We start from the raw sequence: 23,945 nt of genomic DNA on the forward strand, positions 1-23,945 counted from the left end.
TATCTACGGTCAAAGATGTTATCTCCTGTCTACATTACCAACATTAGCCTAGACTGGAAGGTTAATACATATTTCCATAAGCAACTTTTGAACCATCGTTAAAAACCTCATTTATGCCACTCTAATTTAGCATGTAAGTGCACTGCGTTATGTAAGAGTTTCTTTTTTGTAACGTTGGTATCACAACACTTTGCTGTCAAGCTCAGCAACGAACCTCTCTGATATAGCAGAATATAGTTGTTCTAGTCGATGAAGGTGCGAAATGTGCGGTGGTTGTTTGGGTGTCTAGGTGCTAAGTATACAGCTGACTTCGCATTGATGCAACTGTGTGCTTTAAATAAAGCCTCATGAGTGAAAACGCGTGTATACAGACCGAATTCCACATCAGAAGCCTCTTGAATGAGTGTCGCTGAAAGCTGACATGACCCTTGAAGATCCATTCTTTGTAGTCAAAGAGTGAGTAAATATAATTAACTGTATCTTTTCCGTAGGTCACCTGCACTCACACTAATAAGCATTGTTTAACAGTAATATTTGTTGTCTTTTAGTTTCTTATTACTAATACGACATAAATTAATTATTGCATTGAGCCGGCGCTGCGGGAAAAAGTTTTCGAAATCCAGGGAAGAATCAGAATTTTGAAACTTCTCTGGTCTCCGTAGCGATCTACTAGTAAAGCATTTCAGACGATAAAATTCTTTCCTTTTAGTGAATGTGCCTACGTGTTAAAGATTTATCCCAACGCAGACGGTTCGTTACAAATCACTGTAGTTGAAAAGTTTCAGCGACAAAGCAAAATACCCTACGGTATTTCACATTCCTGTCTGTCACATGTGTATATGCAAGGAAGAAATAGATGCTTCTGAGTTTCTTCTTCTCTTCTCAATAGTTATTGTGCTATGCGTATAACAGTGCCCATCAAATTCCTTCGTTCTTTTTTCTACGATTTTTGTTTGCTAAGTCAAAAAGCGCACATCAGACATTTACAAAGCCCTTTCTATGATTTAGATCAAAGTACAGAGTGTTTTTTGTTTCTATGGTATTCGTAAGGCAAAGTGAGTGTGATGTCTGCATTGTTCCAGTAATTCAATATTGTGGATCTTCCGAGACATCTTGACGTTCACTTTTGTACTTTTCCATTAAAACAATACAACACTTTACAATTTGTGTATTGTATTAATACAGCATTGAACAAGCCCAGGCACTTCTTTTTTCAAGTGTAAAACATTCATTACGAAGTCGTCGCTTATACTGAAGGTTTTTTCCACCTTGGCACCCGAAAAAGATTTACCCTCACATTCCAGCCGCTATGCACCGGCTGGAACCCCGCGGCTTTGTCATTTATGCTCTGACAGCCAACAATGAGACGGGTTCTACTCGTTTATTTTCTGTTTAAATCAATTGCCTGACGTTAATCAGACGCCGAAGCATCTTGTCTATGCACGAATGATAATGAGTGCGCCGAAGTTTGTGCTTTAAAAATACGGATAGTGACGTTCTGGAATTTCTTTTCACGCCAATTCGAGAACAAGGAAGTGTCTTGTATAAATAGCATAAGTTTAAATTCCAGAAAAACGTATGTTGTTCGATTTAAAATGGGCAAAATAATGCACAGTGGAATTATGTGAAGCCTCTGCGACAAAGCGATTTCTGCCGTGTCAGTATGTCAGACAAAAAGAGCGAGCTAAATGTAGTAGTTGCGTAGAAGCAAAAGTGAAACAGGTATGTTCGATCAATATGACTCACGTGAACGCCTGCTTGCGTTGTACATGCTTCGATGTCAACGAATAAATGAATCATTGCATATTATTTCACTGTCGCGAGTTTTAAATTAGACTAAACATGAGAAAGAAAAGCAACGGCTGTATGTAGATCTAACAATCGAATTTGTAATACCAGTGCTGAAGCCAACAGGCAATAACAGTAACTTACCTCATTTTTATATATATATATATAAACTGAAAAATATTGAAGTGAATACGTCTGATAATACTAGGAAAACCTTAACAGACGGAACGGAAAATTGAGATGCAAAAATAGTTTCCAAAATCTGTAGAGAAATACAAGGATCACGCATTTCTTTAATTGCCAGAGGCCCTATTAGCGTGCGAAGACCAGCGACTTGTTGGCGATACGAGACAGTTTCTCACGAACCGGGGAGATGTTCGTGTACCTCATCCTGTATCAGCTGATGGAGAAAAAATATGTGATATGAAATGCAGACTGTCCATTTTTCCTCTGAGAGGAAAAAGTGCAGAAGAATTAAAGACTCTATTTTCTGGACCTACCTTAGTTCCATTGTGAAACCCCTCGCTTTTCATGTCAGTGCTCCAGCAGACGCACAAGCAAACATAGAGGCAACGCCGGAACTACTTTGGGCGGAAAGGCTTCTTTAAAACTACTTTGGTGTGTAGGTTGTTGCTAAAATCAAAAGGGGGGGGGGGGGGTCGAAAGATTCAGGCTTCAAGAGTGTCGGATGTTGCAGGTCAATGAAGTCTGTTATGAACGTCGATAACTATTAGAGAACTAAGCAGTCCAACTTTTTCTTCGCCAACCATTGAGAGAAACTCTTTCCCCTCCTTGTTTTCGGTGAAAGTAAATGATGAGGGATAAAAAATAAAGGAAAAACATGACTATTTATATGGCTTCCTTATGACAACAGGACATAACTGGATTCAGAACACATGTGGAGTTACAGAAGCTCTAGGAACAAGAAACTATTTTGCATGTGCTTACCAGAACCCATTTAAAAGCCACTGACACATCTAAGAGACTAATAGCTCCATAGGCAACATGAACTTACTAGAGAAGAGATTAAAGGCGGAGTGGATATGTTTGTTAGTGAAACGTATCACTGTTTCCTAGTTCTCGCACTGGCTTTCAGTTGTTGAGGTTCCTGCACAAATCAAGATCACTGTGTGTTCTTTATACCAGCTACGATGTGACCCACTGGATGAAAAAGTGCTTAAAGAGGTCGCGGAACCCCTAGTGGAAGACTTCATCGCGTTGTGTGTGTGTTATGAGGCTCAGTAACCGCCTGCCTCTGGAGTCGAATGACTGAAAAATCGTCCATGAAGGAGGGCAGCTATACACCAATGGTGCTGAAAAGCTTAAGTTAGTGGTGGGGCCTTTTACATGTCGGTCACATTTTTTTTTTATTTTCTCCAGAGTCCCAGAATGACGTCGTTTTAAGGCATTTTTCAATTTCGGGAAAAGAGAAAAGGTCCATTGACAGATAAAGTGAGTAGGGACCTGTGGAACAACAGGAATCCTTTTGAGTTAAAAAATTCAGTAATGGAAATGGCCGTGTGGCCTGGAGCGTGCAGCCCACTTGTCAGCGGTGGCCAGTCGTACTCGATTCACGCGTTTCCTCAGCCTTTCAAGAACATCTTTGTAAAACGGTTGGTTGGTGAAACAAATTGTTTACACGCGATACCCCTACTTATCAAAATAATAATATAATAATAAAAATTAATAAAAGAAAACTAATCTGCATTGTTTTGATCTGCTCATTCGAGCTTTTTCGGTTGAGGAAATGTCTCTGTGTGCCACTGCTTCTCACTTTGCTACTTTGTCTCAGGATCGTACTAAAAATCCAGAATTCATCATCTGTGATCACACCACTCAACTATTCGTGGTCATTGGAAATACTGTCAAGAAGAAAAATGTACATGTTTCTTAAATTGCCCTTTTTCTCGGCTGTGAGATTTTTCCGGGATCATTTTGGCACAAACCTTTCTTATGTGCAAAATTTCGGTAAAAATTTGATATATGGTGAAAGTGTTTGACAGGTCACCCATAATCATTATTGTTAAACAACGGTCTGATGTCACAAGAGAACGCACACTTTCGACGTCTTCGTCGATTTCTGAAGTTGAAAGTCTCCCTGAGCTAGATTCATCTTCAACGTGTTCTCGGCTTTCCAAAAAAAGTTGCGCTCTTGATAAGGAATGTTTCCCACAGGCCTATTTCAACTTTTCATAGGTGACACTCGTGGATTCCCCAAGTTTAACACAAAATTTGATGGCATAGCTTTGCTTTAAATTCCGCTTTTCCAGTTTCGGAACACACAACAAAAACACAGCTTCACTGATGGCGCTATCAAAAATCACGTGATGGCTATACGTAGCTGAAACTCGGACCGAACATTTGGAAGGAATGAACGCACCTGTCTACCCAAATAGAACAAAACAGCGTGCCAGATTTCTCGCAATGTTGTCAGTCAAATTACTTTTCTCACACCCCTCATATGACTGTACACATAGAGCAAGGAAAGATCTTGGAATGAGTTTCTGAATTACTATTCCACAATGCTACACAAGTTTGGAAGGCAGTAAGGACGATTTTGAGCAAGACATTGTATCTAGCCATATTGTCTTGATGAAATTGCCTTGAGATTGATTCATACATTGAGGGAGCAAATTTTTCAACTACAAAGTCTAACATTGCAAGCCATCGACAGGTCTGTGGAGCTTGGGAGGTTAAGCTTCTTTCCCAGCAACGAAGAAACCTGTTTTTGAGCATGGGAAAATTGATCCTGCGCACTGTGGCACCAAATTCAGTATACCATGGCTACTTATCTTTGTCTGGTAGGTGAAATCTGGTCTGTTAGTCAATGCACTGACACAGATATTGAAGCAATAATGAATCTTTATCGAATTTAGCAAGAATTACACCAGTCCATGCAATTACCAGTCTATTGCTCCCTCCTACGGATAATCGCCCAGTACCCCGTATGGGTTCTCGAATCCTAAAACCGGGGAGACGTATCCGCTCCTGATCGTTCTATCAATAACTTAATACTAAGCGGGAGCGTGCATGTACAAGTTTTTCTTACGTGTAAATCATTCATTTAGTGCCAGTGTTCAAAAATGAGTCTTATAAAGAATCCGACAATTCTTCTTCAGACTTTCTATACCTTCAATACACGTTTGTTAACGTGTTAATTGACTATTTTTAATAGACATAAATTGCATTTAATTCACAGTAAGGAATTCTTTTAAATGTTGGCTGTATGTGGGAGATTTATTATTATTTTTTTTTTTAGTTTTGACTGTTCGTTTATCCCAACAATTGAGATTCGGAGCGGAAACTGACAAATGAGAAGGCTAGAAAAATGGGCAGGAAGGCTGGTTTTAGGGTTTTGAGACTATCATCTTCATTTTTTGAAACAGCCATATCTCAAAATGGAGACAATACATCATGTTATGAGGAATTTGCGCGGTTTGCAGGCGATATCAGTAACAAGAAATGAACCTGGTTACCACACCTGAAAGACCTACAAACAAGTGCGTAAAATCACAGAATATTTTGAAATGCGTTAGCAGACGAGCATTGGGCACGACACGTGTTGTCTCCTACTGTTATGTAAAGGATTCATAACTTCTGAATGTACTGCTGTGATGTTTATAGATCACCATGGGCCTACTACGTCAAGATACTACATGCTTTCCACCATAAAGGGATTAAGGTTACGCCTTTCGGACCGGAATTGTCCTGAATCCATAAAGAGGTTTGTGAACAGTTTCTGCGAATACAGTGGCATCTCCTCAAGCGAGAATGACACTGACAAGCTTGCCACAGTCAGTGGCATTAAGTGCAGTTGACTATGGAAACTCTGGACGATACTTGATTGTCAGTCTTTATGCACTCAAGTATTGATTCACGACAAATAGAATGCCAACATATATGTCTGTCCAGATGAGATCGGAACAATACCTGTAAATTTACGCTGACGAAAATGTGAAAGTGTTACATATTGAAGCACCAGTCCGATATTTCTCAAACTTGTAGAGATGCTCATCACAAAACGTATAATAAAAGATTAAATTTTCATTCCATTCGGAACCGATGTCCTTCAACAACAATATAAACATAGATAAGAATACGTTTTTGTATTCGTTGTGGCTTGGAAGCACACAGCCTCTGAATGTCATCTACAGGAGTTTCTTACTATGCCAGACACAGATGCTGTGTCAGTTCATGAAGATTTCTGGCTGGATGCTCGTATGGAAGTATGTCATCTCGTCGCATCCCAGTCATGACCTGTGGGTAACAAATGAGATAACTGGGCAGGCCAGCGGAGGAATCGTACCTTCTTGGAGGCGTTTGTGGTGTGATCTGCATTTCCTGATCTTCATTATCCTGCGGGGATGTGACAGCAGGGTGTAGCATTTCTGCCACATATTCACGGGCATGCAACTTCCCTCCAACTACTACCAAATCACTCCTGTTTTCATATTCAGTGGCTCTCCCCACATTTCCAGGAGTTGAAGTGGTACGCTTCTCGAGGATCTCTGCTTCCGGCCTACGGACACGTTGGCGTCAATCTGACCACCACAAACAGAAGTTAGGCTCATCGCTGAGCACGAGAGGATGCTACTCAGTGTCCCAGTTTTACTGTGGCCTTACATCAAAAATGTTGCTGTTATCTGTGGTATAGTGTTAACGGTAAACGACCCATGGCAACTTGAGATATTAACCCAGTTTCCAGAAATTTGTTTCTGGCGTTTCGTGGCGACTCTACTATCACCCTTTACCCGTATTCCAGCTGTTGTCATCCAATAAAACAATATTCTCGTGGTATATTTCTTCTGGAAGAACCTGTCTCTGCTCTCTTTGCTCTTTGCCACACTGCTGTCGTGAGTCCGTCACGTCTCTACTTGTTTTTCGGTAATTCCAGTACAGTCAGTTGCCTCTGTGGTCTGTCGGTATGATACTTCCGTGTTCCTCATGCCAATGATTCGACCTCTCTCAACGCCTGAACTGCTCGAACATATCCGTTCGGCATACTGTATTGTGATTTCCGACTGAAAAGTTCCAGTAACGTTAGACACACCGAACAGCCATCATGTGCTCACACCATCCTTCATCTGTAAGAATGCCTTTTTTCTGTACTGGAAACAAGCGCGCATAAGAATGGGATTTTAATCAACATATCCTACGCCATGAGCATAATACTGGAGTATTAGTTTGGTAGCGTCTGGTCAAGGTGTTCATGGTCTAACACTTTCCATTTCCGTCAGTGCTGTTGTTTCCAGGTAAAGAAACACATTTTATCTGATTATTGCGTGGATCGCGTAACAGACAGGCTCTTGGATGTAGTTTTTGTATCTCATTCCACGACAAAACAACTAAAATAAGGCAGTTAATGCTGTAGCTTTTATAGGTTGTAAGTTACTTGTAGCACACTGTTTCATTAATACTTTATCAATATTGAAAGCATTATTGTAATCAGACTATAAAAAAAGGCCGAACTTAAATAGTTCTGTAATGTTCAGGCCACAAAATTTATAATACGGAAAAATATCTTAATAGCACTGTAAAACAAGAAAGGAAATGAACAGAGTAGCTAAAACTGATTAACTATAGATTGACAGGAGTGAACATATTTGTCATTGCCTCAATATAAATATATATATATATATATATATAACCTTAGAAGTACATGATATATTTTCCATATTTTGTTTAATAAAGTTATTTATTACAGTGAAGTATGCAAAGCTTTAAACAAAACGAGAGGATTGTATCGTCGTTGGCTTGAGCTACATGATGACCCAGGTAACAGTGTATCAAAAGATGAATTGGAATGGACTACAACAGAACTACGAAATGCGCTTCGCAGCATTGAATGGGATCTAGAAGATTTGGAAGATACTATTGATATCCTTTTTGAATGAATTAAGTTTCTTGGCAACATGAAATAGTTTTAGTATACAGCTTTCCTTTTTCTTATTAATTTTATTTTGAGAGAATTACTAATGTCCGAATAGCGTTTTCTCTTCTGCCACAAACGTAGCATCCATGCTGTGACGAGATCTTTTGAACTAACCTCGAAAAATTCTTTTATATTGCGTCTTGCAATACAGTATATCACATTCTTCTGTGAAAGATTTGAGAAACGGTGTTTCCTCTATTAATTGCGGTTGAGCGTAGAATATTTCAACGGAAGAATAGCGATACCTGAAGCGATTGTTTAGACAATCATTGTTTGCAAAATTATAGTTCATTTATAGTCTTTAAATATTTTTACGACTTCTTATGGGGACTAGAGACTCTGTAGTTTGCAGCTAGATTACCCTTGGTGTTTGCTAGTGTGCGACGTTCATTGTATGTGATGACAGAAATGGAACAGAAAAAATACTTTTGATGCATAATACCGTCATAGTGCCACAAGTTGAATGACAGTACGTAGACACATGAATAATCGAGAAAGAGAGACCATGAATAATCGAGAAAGAGAAGAGACTCATATCACTCTCTCGAAGACCAAGCGAAATAGTTGAATGATAACGAGTTTTTAATATCGGCGTACTAATTTTAAGTATTCTGCCGTCTCCTCAGAGCGTGCGTTTCATCATCCAGTCAACGCCAGCCTCCTTCCAACCTTCTTGTCCTCTGATTCGCGACGACGGAACATCTAAACGAAAAACTGTAGTAAAGAGTAGAGAACAGAAGACGAGAGAAGAGGACGACCTGATGGAGAGAATCTAAAGTGTAATTGTTTTTAAAAGCGTCACTTGCTTTTACTGCCTGTTTTCTTTTATCTTTGATGTGCACGGGACATAATGTAGCAGTTAACGATCCATACAGCGGACAAACCATTGTCACCAGTTTTTAATCCAGTTTATCTAACGTATAGCAGGTCGTTGGAAGCTGTAGGGGAAAACATTTCTAGGAGCCGCAAAGTACTCTGCAGCCATAAAATGACAAAATTTTTGCTGCATGACAGTAGGAAATACTTAATTAGCCATTCTCGCTACCATAATCGATTTCGACGTTCGAGCCATTACGAATATGTTGTGAACTGAAATGAGATGCGGAAGTGGACATTATATTCCTACAGCTGAAATGTTCACCGAGCGAGGTGGCGCAGCGGTTATCACACTGGACTCTCATTCGGGAGGACGTCGCTTCAAACCCGCGTCCGGCCATCCTGATGTAGTTTTTCCGTGATTTCCCTAAATCGATTCAGGCAAATGCCGGGATGGTTCATTTGAAAAGGGCACGGCCGACTTCCTTACCTATCGTTCCCTAATCCGATGGGACCGATGATCTCTTTGTTCGGTCCCCTCCCCTAAATCCACCCCCTCCCCCACCACCACTGCTGAAATGTACGCATTTCGTTTCGCCAACCAAAGTGAAAACTGTGTGGTGTGGTGGGTACTATATAGTTCTCGAACTTATTATATTGTTTCCCGTGTTTGCATCTTCTTAGGTGCTCTTCTTGACCATTCAGTTCCAGTCTACGTACCGAAGCACTGATTGATGATGGAAATAGTTTTGAGAATTCACGATGAATGGTTCTGAGTCCACTTGCTACTAATCATTATCCATTATATGCTCCGCCTTTCTTCGGGGTGATACGTCTACTTGTGTGACAGAGCAGGATTAAAGTTCGAAGTATTTTTTGTGTACGGAGGATAGGGGCAGTTGAAGTTTCGTCTCTTTTGATTCAAGGGTAAAGCAACCTGCTGCAGGCGTGATTCTTCTCTTACTGTTCCTAAACGAACAATATGTAAGAGGTTCAAAGACATTTGTTGACTTCTATGTGGCAAGCAAATCTCGGAATTTTCGGAGTATGCTTTCATAGATATTTGGTTTATTTCTTTTTCTTTTGAAGCGTCTGCTAGTTTAAATTTTGCAACATTTGTTCCGTATCCTCTCGCTAGTCAAACCAGTCTGTGGTCATTCGCGGTGCTGTTCTATGTAGTTGCTCGATGCAAACTAGAGAACAGGGAAATAACGTTCCGAAACCTGAAAATTGCATTTGATGATTTGCTGACGCTTTGGGATCTCTCCTGTAGTCTCTTCACAGGGGACGGCAGTCGCGCGTGAAAATATACTTCAGCCTGTCAATCCGTTTATCGTACTTTGTAACTAGTCGTACTGTCTTTCGGGGGGGGGGGGGGATTACATACTTACATATACTCACAAATTCAGAACATGGAGTTGATCTTATTTAATTCTTTGTATTCAAAAATTAGTACTGAGCGTTTGGGTCAGATACAGGAATCTCGCATTTCCGTCGTGGGCAAGAGTTTGTTTGAAGTTGTCTTATCACAGTCAGTAATATGTAGAGTTCCTTGTGACGTGTGGTGGATGCATTGGGTGAGAGGACGCAAAATTGTGAAACGCGGAGGCGGCACACAGCTTAGTTACTCCTCTAGAATAACACCAAGCGTGGCCCTGAGATTAACGTTTCCATTCGAACGGATCACAATCAGCAGTGTAGCATGCTCCCACTCCATGGGACACTGCGAAGAGATTTGGCAGCCAAGAACGGTCATTGCCCCCATTTTTTAAAGATAAACAACTTTGCTGCGCCGCCACCTGTCTTACCTCTACGGGCCAAATCTGCTGAAAGTATCTTCCGCTACCATTAATAAAATTGACTTCTTCTGAGTCGAGTGCCAGCATGCTGTAGTGCGTTAACGTCCTCGGTGGGGATGTGGGTTTGGGTTCGTAGTATACAACACCAATAAAATATTTCTCCTAGACTTACCTTGGTATCTTTCACAAACAAGTCAAAATAAACTTTCGTAAAATAACGTGTCAAGATTGCATTAACGTGAAATTAATGTCTGTGTTTACAACTTACTGTACTAAAACGTTTCAGCACGCGAGGAAACACCAGCAATCGATGACGTTTTGTAACCTTGAAGAAAGTGTCTTTGTTAAAGATTTATGATTTATCAACACAACTAGAATCACAGAGAGTATACACGGCTAACGAGAACAGTCAAGCACCCCGAAGACATGGTTGGATGATAATGTAACTTCGTACACGTACATACCCTTGAAGTCTATGTAAATTATTACAGTTGCAGTTCTGTGTGACAGAACCGCCACCAGAGAACATTAGTGTTGTTCGTTTTTAGTGCTGTTACCATTCTCGTAGGGTAAGGGAGGCGCACGAAAGCGTTAGACGTTCAATGGCAGTTGCGAAGGACCCAGATGCCACGTACTCGTGTTAGACAGCATTATCAGCACCGGACAGAGTGTGGAAAATGCCGCATTGGGGGTCTCCATTTGGCCTGCTGGTCCAATTGTGCAGCAGCCATCTTTCTGGGGCATTCGGATATGTTAGTGGCCCAACGTTGGAACGCAGGGGAACTTAAGGATCGGCATAGTCGTCGTCGATGCTCCAATCGACCATGTCTAATCTTGACGAGGTAGGATCGCCATACCGTGCACGAAGCACATCATAACCTCCTGACATCTGCTCTTACCATCCGAGAACAAGTAGTGGACTGCCAGCAACATTTTGTATTCCCGCACCATTGGTCGGGGACCAGCATGTTTAGGATGCCGTTAACACCACAACACAAACGGCTGCGCTTGGAGCGATGCCGTGACCAGGATGCCGCTCCTCTCGGAAGGAGTCCACTGTTTTATGCCGTCTACGCATTGGTTATACCAGGCTCACCCATTGTTTCCTCCTGCGTAACGAACCACTCCTGCAGTGTGATTGTGGAGCCAGACTGACGGTGTCCTACATATTGGTGGAATGTCCCCTTCTTTTGGCCCTTCGTGCTAAGTTTAGTCTTCCCGATATCTTAATTTTAATATTAGCAGACGATTAAGGAATGGCTGAACTGGTCCTCAGTCTCCTCTCTGAAAGTGGTTTTTATTTCTAGATGTAAGGTTTTGCCTTACTCCGGGAGCGAGGGCAGGGTGGTTGTGGTTGGGACCTCTCTTCATGTCTTATCGGTCTGCAAACCCACGATTACTCTTCCATGGAAAGACCGCCCTTTTTTCCAGTTTCTAGATTTGGTCTCACGTTTTATGCTTTTTACTGTGCGTGTTTTAACTTCATTATTTTGTAATTTGACTCCCCTGACGATTAATCCACTTTTAGCGGACGCTCTTTATTCAGTAAGTACCTTCGGAATCGCGGGACTGATGACCTCGCCGTTTGGTTCCATAGACACTTTCCATAAATCAGGAAGAGCGGCTCTGCATTATTTCGGATGACCGTCGTCAGCGAGTATGGCGGTGGCTGTGGAGAGTTCCCATCCTTCCAATGTTTCAGAGAGGCACGGCGGTAGTACTCTTGCCGTCACGGCGTGGGGTGCCATCGTGTATGATTTCAGGTCACGGCTGATAGTGACTGAGGAAACTCTGACAGCACAATGGTATGTCAGTGACGTCCTGTATCCTCATGTGTTATGCGTTAATATCGTGGTGCCATTGTTCAACAGTACAGTGCTCACACTTGGCACGTGTCTTTATTAAGTGTCTGCGTGATGTTTAGGTACTACTGTGGCCAGCAAGATCCCCAGATCTGTCCCCAATGGAAAATGCGTGGGACCAGCTCGGTCGTAAACTCCGCCCTAGCGCCAGTACCCAGGATATCAAGGACCAGTTACAACAGTTGCTGGCCAGCTTGCATCAACAAAGGGTACGACAGCATTAAGACACTAGTGCCAACCTAGTCAATGTGTGCATCTATGCCTTAGAGAGCGCACCGTCATATTCATATGTGGGATTATACTGCCGAGTTCTTTGTCAATTTGACTCGAATTTGTAATCAGAGAGATAACATAATGTACACTATGTGATCAAAAGTATCCGGACACCCCCCAAAACATACGTTTTTCATATTAGGTGCATTGTGCTGTCACTTACTGCCAGGGACTCCATATCAGCGTCCTCAGTAGTCATTAGACATCGTGAGAGAGCAGAATGGGGCGCTCCGCGGAACTCACGGACTTCGAACGTGGTCAGGTGATTGCGTGTCACTTGTCATACGTCTGTACGCGAGATTTCCACACTCCTAAACATCCCTAGGTCCGCTGTTTCCGATGTGATAGTGAAGTCGAAACGTGAAGGGACATGTACAGCACAAAGCGTACAGGCCGATCTCGTCTGTCGACTGACAGAGACAGCAGATAGTTTAAGAGGGTCGTAATGTGTAATAGGCAGACATCTATCCAGACTGCAACAGCATCTACTGCAAGTAGTATGACAGTTAGGCAGGAGGTGACAAAACTTGGATTTCATGGTTGTGCGGCTGCTATAAGCCACTCATTACGCCGGTAAATGCCAAACAACGCCTCGCTTGGTGTAAGGAACGTAAACATTGGATGATTGAACAGTGGCAAACGCTGTGTGGAGTGACGAATCACGGAACACGATGTAGCGGTCCGACGGCAGGGTGTGGGCATGGCAAATGCCTGTTGAACGTCATCTGCTAGTGTTTGTAGTGCCAGCAGTAAAACTCGGAGGTGGTGGTGTTAGCGTGTGGTCGTGTTTTTAATGGAGGGGTCCTACACCCCTTGCTGTTTCGCGTGGCACTATCACAGCACAGGCCTACATTGATGTTTTAAGCACCTTCTTGCTTCCCACTGTTGAGGAGCAATTCGGAAATGGCGATTGAATCTTTCAACACAATCGAGCACCTGTTCATAATGCACGGCCTGTGGCAGTGTGGTTACATGACAATAACATCCCTGTAATGGACTGGCCTGCTCAGTGTCCTGACCTGAAGCCTATAGGACACCTTTGGGATGTTTTGGAATACCGACTTCGTGCCAGGTCTGACCGACCGACATCGATACCTCCCCTGAGTGCAGCATTCCGTGAAGAATGGGCTGCCATTCCCCAAAACACATTCCAGCACCTGATTGAACGTATGTCTGCGAGAGTGGAAGCTATCATCAAGGCTAAGGTCGGACCAACACCGTATTGACTTCCCGCATTACCGATGGAGGTGTAAGTGATTTTCAGTCAGGTGTCCGGATACATTTGATCACATCGTGTACCTCTCAACCTGTGAAGTTTCAATTCGTCACCTCCTCGTCTGGTGGGTGCTTCACTTTTTTTGTCATTATGTATCTCCAATGTAGGCTTTTCCTCTCATTTTAAAATGCATGAAGGGATATGAAAACAGTGTTTCAGTGAATATTAATTTATAAGTGGAATCGTGGAAAGACCAAGTATCGAAACGATAATAACTCCTTATCACAAAAATTTTGTCACAGTTTGATAGTGCATGTAAATGAGCTGTGTATGGGAAGAGCTTCGTTGCTAAAAGACAGTCATCTTACAAAATACTGTAGCGGAAGGCGAGCAGCTGTGATGGAGATCGAAAGTAGAATTGTCGATAGCTAATTTCTAGTTTTTCATGCTAGCTCTGTCTCACGGAGCTAAACTCTATACTCGTTTTTTATTCATTAAAATTTCCCCGTGTGGCTACTCCTCGTGATATTTTTACAGCGAACTCGTACATTTACAGTTCACTCTGGGTTTGTAAGATTTGTAATTAGTGGTAAAAAAATTGTGTAATTCTGCTCTGATATTACGAACTTCCTAATCTTTGAGGCATCTGTGAAACCAGGCGAGTTGTCACTTTTTTACGAATCGAACTCGTATCCGGAAAAGAGTGAGATGGTGCAGTGGTAGGACACTGGACTCGTACTCGCGAGAACGATGGTTCGTACCCTTTTCCAGCCAGCCAGATTTAGGTTTCCGTGATTTCCCTAACCCTGTTAAGATCATTTCAAAATCTACGGCTGACTTCCTCTTCCAATTCGAGCTTGTGCTTCGATTTTAATGACTTCTTCGTCGACAGGATATTGAACCTTAATTTTCCGTCCTTCGTTTCGTATCGAGGAGGAGGAGTTTCCCAGAATGCCTCAGGCAAAGATAGGGATGATATATTGATAACCCCGACATCTTTCTCTCGTTTCTGCTCAAATGAAATGGCGCTCAGTCTTCAGTCACCTGCATATTGACAGATCTCTCTTCTAATACTCTTCCTCCATCTTGAATAAGGAATGCACCGTAGGCTATTAAGCGTATTATGTATATGCTCTTCACCTATAAGTAATTATAACCAATCTAATATTTGCAAACTTTGTCTATTCCAGGCAGCCTCCACTAAAATATTTCTTTATGACAAATAGTTTCAAGAATTCGACTGTCAGATGTCACTTGTTGCCTGCTTCACAGGAAGTGATCCTTGTGACATTTTAATTCTAAGAGTGATTCTCAGCACTAGTTGCCCCATAAAGAAAAGCTTTAATCAATCTTAATGGAATAAATTCGTACCGTATCTCATTAGTCATGTGACCTACGTGCAAGTTCATCTTGATGTTATATAAAGCCCTACATCCTCGTATTATTAAACATATGCAATCTACATCTACATGGATACTCTGCAAATCACATTAAAGTGCCTGGCAGAGGGTTCAACGAACCACCTCCACAATTCTCTATTATTCCAATCTCGTATAGCGCGCGGAAAGAACGAACACCTATATCTTTCCGTACGAGCTCCGATTTCCCTTATTTTATCGTGGTGATCGTTTCTCCCTATGTAGATCTGTGTCAACAAAATATTTTCGCATTCGGAGGAGAAAGTTCGTGATTGGAATTTCGTGAGAAGAATCCGTCGCAACGAAAAACGCCTTTCTTTTAATGATGTCCATCCCAAATCCTGTATCATTTGACTGACACTCTCTCCCCTACTTCGCGATTATACAAAACGTGCTGCCCTTCTTTGAGCTTTTTCGATGTAGTCCGTCAATCCTATCTCATAAGGATCCCACACCGCGCAGCAGTATTCTAAAAGAGAACGGACAAGCGTAGTGTAGGCAGTCTCCTTAGTAGGTCTGTTACATTTTCTAAATATCCTGCCAATAAAACACGGTCTTTGGTTAGCATTCCCCACAGCATTTTCTGTGTGTTCCTTCCAATTTAAGTTGTTCGTAATTGTAATTCCTAGGTATTTAGTTGAATTTACGGCCTTTAGATTTGACTGATTTTTCGTGTAACCAAAGTTTAACGGATTCCTTTTAGCACTCATGTGGATGACCTCACACTTTTCTTTACTTAGGGTCAACTGTCAATTTTCGCACCGTTCAGATATCTTTCCCAAATCGTTTTGCAGTTTGTTTTGATCTTCTGATGACTTTATTAGTCGATAAACTACAGTGTCATCTGCAAACAAGACGGCTGCTCAGATTGTCTCCAAAATCGTTTATGTAGGTAAGGAACAGCAAAGGGCCTATAACACTACTTTGGGGAACGGCAGAAATCACTTCTGTTTTACTCGATGACTTTACTACGAACTGTGACCTCTCTGACAGGGAATCACAATTCCAGTCACATAACTGAGACGATATTCCATAAGCAAACAATTTCATTACAAGCCGCTTGTGTGGTACAGTGTAAAAAGCCTTCCGGAAATCCATAAATACGGAATAAATCTGAAATCCCTTGTCAGTAGCACTCAGAACTTACTTTGAATAAAGAGCTAGTTGTGTTTCACAGGAACGATGTTTTATAAATCCATGTTGACCACGTGTCAATACTGTTTTCTTCGAGGTAATTCATTATGTTTGAACACAATATATGCTCCAAAATCCTGCTGGATAACGACGTTAATGATATGGGCTTGTAATTTAGTGCATTACTCCTACTACCTTTCTTGAATATTGGTGTGACCTGTGCAACCTTCCAGTCTTTTGAACGAAAGAATGTTCTTAACGTCTGGAAGAATGACCAGAACGTTGGCGACCACATAAGTGAAGGTACTAACTAACAAGCGAGCGAAGTTTCAGTGCGTACTCAACCTTCGGTATAACTACTGGAAACAACCAAATTAATAAGTGAAATATGATGCTGGTAAATATCCCTCTACTCCGGAAATTGTTTCTGTCGCTGTATATTAGGGGGTCTCGTCCTTGCCCTTTTGCAAGAGGTACCTTGCGAGTTTTGAGAACAACTGTATTCCGGTCCATGTAAGGTGGACATATGAGAGCCTAATACAGTCTAATCCGTTATTCCGAAATTCGCTATTGTGCGGATTACAAATGCGCTGCAAAAGTTCTTCATTGTTGTGCTTAACATGTCATGGAGCTGAGGAATCTGAGGGTTTGCGTTTGGATCTAGCAAGGACGGCCGCTAGACTTTGCCAGCACATCATGTATATTTTGAGGCATTGGCCACTGACCGTCATAAAGTTCTTACCACGATAGACTTTATACCTAGAAAATCTCCTGTCTATTGGTACTGCAACAAATAACTCGGTAACAGAAGGGTGAGTGTTGGGAGCTGTTAATTGTGGCTCAATAGTTTTTATTCTGGCAGGATGGGGTCGATTTTCGTCGTCTGGAGGCCATATATGATTCCATTGATTAGAAGCATGGGAAGAGGCCTTTATGTCCCGTGTGGGCCGAATTAGTTTGCACACGTTCGCGGAAGGTGGATACATACCTTCAATCGCAACTGAAAAAAATGTTGGACAGTTTTGTCAAACTGTTATTCTGTACTGAGTTGCGGACAAAACTCACTTTTGCCTCTTGTAGAAAACGAGTGCCAAGAACACTAGCTACAGCACAAAACACGTGTTTTCGGATAAGAGATTATCAGATGTCTTGCGACTTCATCATCCAAGGCATATTCAAGTCGAATGGTCAGATACTATCTTTCTAATAGACGCAGAAGAATTTGGCGGTTTTCTTTCGGTTTGTGAACAATACTCCTGGGGAGTAAGAAAAGATGCATTTGCTGAAACATATTGTTCGGTAGCAAGTAATATGGCTGAGAATGCGCTTCTTGGCCCACACGTCCTTGCTGCTGCGCGGACATTGGATTGTATTTCCCGTAAGTTGTCCGTAGCACCATTTGCAGCGTTTTACCGCAAGGAAAGCTTAAGGTAATCTGATTTAGCCCGCACCAAGCATTCATTTCGTTCCGTCCCGAGCACATTGCTCCAGTGTGTGGACTTCATCATCAAAGATGAAAACATTTCCACGAAACATTCCCGAGAAGGTCAGTGTGAATTTTGATGCGAGAAAGCATATTTACATCCAAACCACGCAAGCCGCTTTCAAGTGTGAGGTAGCGTGTAGGCTACTCATGGTACCACTATCAAGCCCCGCCCCCCCCCTTTTTTTTTTTTGTTCCATTCGCGAATGATGCGTGGGAACACAGACAATAGGTAGGTCTATGCATGAGGTCTAATATTTATAGGAAATAGACTTCGATGCGAGCTGTAGCCTAATTTGCCATTATTTCTAACTCTGAAGTCTACTGGCGATTTGCCCCAGCTTTTTGTACACTAGGCGATATGTTATTGTTCGATTAACATTAAATTTCATTTATGTTTGACAAATAATATTTAGTAGGACTACGGAGCACAATTCTGCCGTTACCTTCAAATTTATGCCGAGAATTCTCAGACATGCATTTTAGTGTACTCCCAGTACAGTACCTAGAAACTCACCGAACCGTTTCTGAACCGTCTCCATTTATAATAGAAACATATGTCGCAATTTATTCGCCTATTTTAGTTTTTGCTGTAAATGAATCATTTGGGACGCTGCAGCGAAGTCGCAATTTTATGTCTTAACAACACTGTCACTTCCTGTTGGAGGATAATCAATATTTAAGTACGTGGACATTTTCGTCGTAGGGGGCGTAATACTTACTTCTATCAGCCGTTGAAATGGGGGAGATTCGAAAGAAACGCCCAGCATTTCGGCGAGGAAAAAGGTCCGAGCTGCACATTAACAAATTTTTTACTATTACTGAAAGTCTATCAAATGTTCATCTGTGGCGACGTTGTTTGCTCCGCTAACCACATGATGCTCTGGTAAAATGCTGAACTCGTAAATTCAGAAGTATCGGCGCTACCCAGAAACTTTTTTACATCATGAAATCAGGCTGATGACTGGATTGTTTATTTAGTAAAGGCCACACTCGCGTTCTTTTTTTACCATCTGAAGAGACGAATCTTTCGTCTATAGGACGGTGAATAAAGAGAGAACGATGAAAACTGGCGTATAGCAAACACTGTTAGTAACACTGAGACTTAGGCCTGCCTGACCTTTGGGAAAGTGTTTTTTCGGTACTGGGCAACGCAATAGCAATTTTAGATATTCCCTTTGAATCCTTCATCGTGTTTGAAGACCAGTCGCAAGTGACTAGTTCGCGGCGTTGTCTGGTATCTCAAGCACCTCAACCGCGTTGCACTCCACGCGAAGGCTACTTGATATATGGGTCGCGGAAAGGATACGCTCCGCGGAACACCAGTTGCTCAAGAGAATGGGATTTCTGCAGACACGGAAAACAAGCAAGCGTGACTATTTCCTTGTCTCGGATTTGCCCTTGAGTTTCCTATTATTGTCTCATTCATACGTGTTACACCTCAATGGAAAAGCGCGTGGAATTTGCATTTTCCGTTTGGGGCAGGTGTGTAGATTCTCGGCAAGGTATCAGCTGGACAGGCTGTCCTAATGTACGTCTGATATGTATTCTGCAAGTGTGCAGTGCATGGCGGAGGGTACTGCGTACCAACATAGGGATCTTCTGTCTTATTCAATTCACGTATTGAGCGAGAGAAAAATGGGCAAGGAATTCAAACGCTGGAACAGTAATCTAGATTTCCCTTACAGGTGCATTGCACTTTCCCAGAACCCTTCCAATAAATCTTGCTTCTTTCATTCATCTTCCCGAATACTGATTTGACGTGATCGTCCAATTTCATATCGCTTCTTAGTAGTGTCCCTGTAAGATGCGACGTTCTCAAGAAGTTCGCCCCTAATATTCTAATCCGGTACTATCGGATTTTCTCTTTCTTATAGGTATTACCTTGCAAATATCCACAAGTAAAGAGAGCTGCTATTCATTACACAAAGTGGAAATATTTGTCCTGGTCTTTCTGTAGTTGTGCCTCTTCCCAATTTCTGTCTTCATCCTGAGCTATCATGCTTCTGTGCCCTGCAATGAAGCATGACGGATAGTTTAGTGTGGTTGATGTTCAGTGCTCCTTGCGCAATTTTACTGCTCATAGATGACACAAGTTCCGTTGTGCCAAAGCAAAAAAGAATAGACTGTGTTGTCTAGCTGCAAAGAGAGAATGTAATTGTCAGTGCCCTGTTAGAAGGAACCACGCGGGAATTACCTTTTAACGAGTCAAGAAATCCACGGAACACTTAAATGTTGATGGCGGGACGGTGATTTGAACCCCTCTCCTCCCGAATTCAATTTCCTAAGTACAAAGGCACTTTCCTCAGTTCCCTGCTACACATCTACGAAATTACTTCCCTTGAATTGGAGACAACACACGTAATTTTCACGAGGCTAGTAGGAGTCTCACACGTGAGACAATGACCAGCTTTATTGGCTGTTTCTCGCCTGTTGTTATCATTCGTAAATGCGTTTTGTTGCAACTACTACCACCACGTAGTTGTCATGTGAAAAAGTCCTTGACCTGATCGTAATCATCAATTACGGAAAGTGATATTGTTTTTCACAGGGGATCTGTAGGGTTTGGTCAAAAATATGGAACTGCATGCTTTAGCATAAATGCAGATGCTAGCCACCCCTTCAGGTTGCGCCGTTGTATTTGACCACGGACGGCACCTGTGCAATGCGTTCAATGCGTAAATGCATTACGTGGATAATCCGAGACAACAAGGCCCCTATCCGCAAAGCTCACATCGCCCAGGACTGGTTTTGTGAGAACGTAGATGAACTGTCTCATCTCCCCTGGCCAACAGTCACCAGGTCTCAATATTATTGAACCTTTGTGGCCAATTTGGAGAGAAGGATACGCGATCGCTATCCACCTCAATCATCGCTATCTGAACTTGCTATTATTTTGGTAAGAATCGTGTAAGATTCCTTTGAAATCGGCATATAGAACCTGTATTCCCGAAACGACTGGAAGCTGTTTTTAATGCCAACGGACTTCCTACGCCATATGAAGCATGATAATGTGTTGTTTTTTGATGTTTCCATATTTTTTATTTGCCCCGTATGTTATATGTTGTAATGCTGTTTGCTGCTTATTGACAAAAGCGCTAACGTCGAACTTAGCCAGTGGCAAAAAATTGTGATAAAAATTAGAACTGTGAGCGCAAAAATGACCACTTTTAAATTTCTCTTTAGTATCTTAACCTGGGAAAGTACGACTTGTAAGTTTCGAAACGGAAATGGTTGTTAGTACGGCAGTTGCGTTGCCAGAAAGGTGTGCGATAAGCGGCAAGCAATTAAGCACACTAAGGGGAGAAATGTGATACAAGAGTAGATGTACCAGATCCTCTTGATCAGAAGAGCCAGATCAGAAGAGCCAGATCTTTCAAGGTCCATTTAAGCATTAACACAAGTGGCGCTGAGGATTCGTAATAAAAGAAATGTCTCCGCTTTTTAGATATGAGAGATGTTTGTCAAATGTACACTCATGCTCGTAAATTAGGGATAATGCTGATACATGGTGGAACAACGCTCTGGTGGGCGGTTTGCGAGTTTAAATCATCTAGGGGTATGACCATGCGGTACATTTGACCTGCAATCGTCGCACGGTGGCGCTGGCAACAGTTAACATACGCAGAGGTGTGTTGGTGCATGTCAGAATACGGTTCAGCGAGTATGTGTGCAGACGTTTTCAGACGTGCTAGTGGTGACTGTGTGTTGAAAATGGCTCAAACAACACATTGATGACGTTATGTGGGGTACAATACTAGGGCGACTGGAGGCTAGTCAAACACAGCAGGTCGTAGCACGGGCCCCCCGTGTGCCACAAAGTGTTATCTCAGGATTATGGCAACGATTCCAGCAGTCAGGAAACGTGTCCAGGCAGAACAGTACGGGACGTCCACAGTGTACAACACCACAAGAAGACCGATATCTCACCATCAGTGGCCGCAGACGGCCACGGAGTACTGCAGGTAGCCTTGCTAGGGACCTTACGGCAGCCACTGAAACAGTTTTCTCCAGACACACAGTCTACAGACGACTGAACAGACATGGTTTATTCGCCCGGAGACCTGCAACGTTCATTCCACTGACCCCTGGTCACAGGAGAGCCTGTAAAGCCTGGTGTCAAGAACACAGTTCATATTCATTTGAACAGTGGTCCCAGGTTATATTCACGGACGAGTCCAGGTATAGTCTGAACAGTGGTTCTCGCCGGGTTTTCATCTGGTGTGAACCAGGAACTAGAACCAACCCCTTAATGTCCTTGAATGTGACCTGTATGGAGGTCGTGGTTTGATGGTGTGGGGTGGGATTATGATTAGTACACGTACACCCCTGAATGTCTTTGACAGAGGAACTGTAACAGGTCAGGTGTATCGGGACGTAATTTTGCACCCGTATGTCCGACTTTTCAGGGGTGCAGTGGGTCCCACCTTCCTCCTGATGGATGATAACACACGGCCCCACCGAGCTGTCATCGTGAAGGAGTACCTTGAAACAGAAGATATCAGACGAATGGAGTGGACTGCCCGTCTGGGGTGCTCTCGGTCGACGTATCGCTGCACGTCTTCAAACCCCTACGACACTTCAGGAGCTCCGACAGGAACTGGTGCAAGAATGGGAGGCTATGCAGCAGCAGCAGCTGCTCGACCACCTGATCCAGAGTACGCCAACCCGTTGTGCGGCCTGTGTACGTGTGCATGGTGATCATATCCCATACTGATGTCGGCGTACATGCGCAGGAAACAGTGGTGTTCTGTAGCACATGTGTTTCGGGACGGTGTTCTCAACTTATCACCAATACCGTGAACTTACAGATCTGTGTCGTGTGTGTTCCCTATGTGCCTATGCTATTAGCGCCAGTTTTGTGTAGTGCCACGTTGTGTGGCACCACATTCTGCAATTATCCTTAATCTATGAGCAAGAGTGTATATCGTGAAGACGATTTAACTTTTGCTGACCACTTTTCTGCGCCACTCACAATACAGCGACGTGCGCTGCGCCTTGAATCCGGTAATGCTGGCGCTGGTGTGAATAGTTATCCCCTGGAAATCTTAGCGCGGGCCCCACCGCGGCAGCCGCAAAGTGCCGGCGAAACCTTAGGACGGCGTGCCGCCGCAAAGCGCTTTACCTACCGCCTGCTCCACCCGTCTCACTTCTCGGCGCCCCTTTCTTGTTTCCGCGACTCACAGGATTCTCTGCCACGGAGACTCCAGACTATCGAGGGACAAACATGCAGTCCTCATTGACAACACTACCACTTCCACCACTGGCCTTTCAGTCAGTTGCGAACTTCATGTATCATGTTGAATTGTTGACTTTTGCTTCTAGTCTTCGGTCGTCTACGCACTCGATAGAAGGCCCTAAGCCAGGGGTTCCCAGTCTTTGTGGGACAGTTACTCACGAGCGAGAGCAGATATGAGCCATTATATACAACAACTTTTGCCACCAAACTCACCCTCTGAAACAAAATCTCATTATTTTTTAATTGATGAAGTCATTTATTTTATGCATCCAGGACACACACACACACACACACACACACACACACACACACACACACACACACACACACACACACAGAGAGAGAGAGAGAGAGAGAGAGAGAGAGAGAGAGAGAGAGAGAGAGAGAGAGAGAGATTAATTACGTTGAAAGAAGAAGTTACAAAGGATATTCAATGAAATACAAACATAAAGTACACTACTGACCTTTAAAATTGCTACACCACGAGGACGACGTGCTACAGACGCGAAATTTAACCGACAGTAAGAAGATGCTGAGATCTGCAACTGATTAGCTTTTCGGAGCAATCACACAAGGTTGGCGCCGGTGGCGACACCTAAAACGTGCTGACATGAGGAACGTTTCCAACTGATTTCTCATACACAAACAGCAGTTGACCGGCGTTGCCTGGTGAAACGTTGTTGTGATGCCTCGTGTAAGAAGGAGAATTGCGTACCATCACGTTTCCGACTTTGATAAAGGTCGGAGTGTAGCGTATCGCGATTGCGGTTTATCGTATCGCGACATTGCTGCTCGCGTTGGTCGAGATGCGATGACTGTAAGCAGAATATGGAATCGGTGGGTTCAGGAGGGTAATACGGAACGCCGTGCTAGATCCCAACAGGCATCTTATCTGCATGGCTGTAACGTCTCGATCCCTGAGTCAACAGACGGGGACGTTTGCAAGACAACAACCATCTGCACGAACAGTTCGACGACGTTTGCA

The 23,945-nt window shown here is 42.9% G+C and overlaps 1 protein-coding gene across 1 annotated transcript in view; it reads left to right on the forward strand.

Annotated features, from left to right (window-relative positions):
- The first annotated feature begins 225 nt into the window (after positions 1-225).
- LOC124795331 (syntaxin-6) overlaps positions 226-23,945 on the forward strand; it is a 174,638-nt gene continuing 150,918 nt past the window's right edge. Inside the window, exons 1-2 of the mRNA XM_047259313.1 lie at positions 226-456; positions 7,493-7,665. Coding sequence (XP_047115269.1) covers positions 422-456; positions 7,493-7,665 — 208 coding nt within the window. The 5' untranslated portion in view covers positions 226-421. The remainder of the gene's footprint in view (positions 457-7,492; positions 7,666-23,945) is intronic.

Source organism: Schistocerca piceifrons, chromosome 4 (genome assembly GCF_021461385.2).
Source record: "Schistocerca piceifrons isolate TAMUIC-IGC-003096 chromosome 4, iqSchPice1.1, whole genome shotgun sequence".
Lineage (NCBI taxonomy): Eukaryota > Metazoa > Arthropoda > Insecta > Orthoptera > Acrididae > Schistocerca > Schistocerca piceifrons.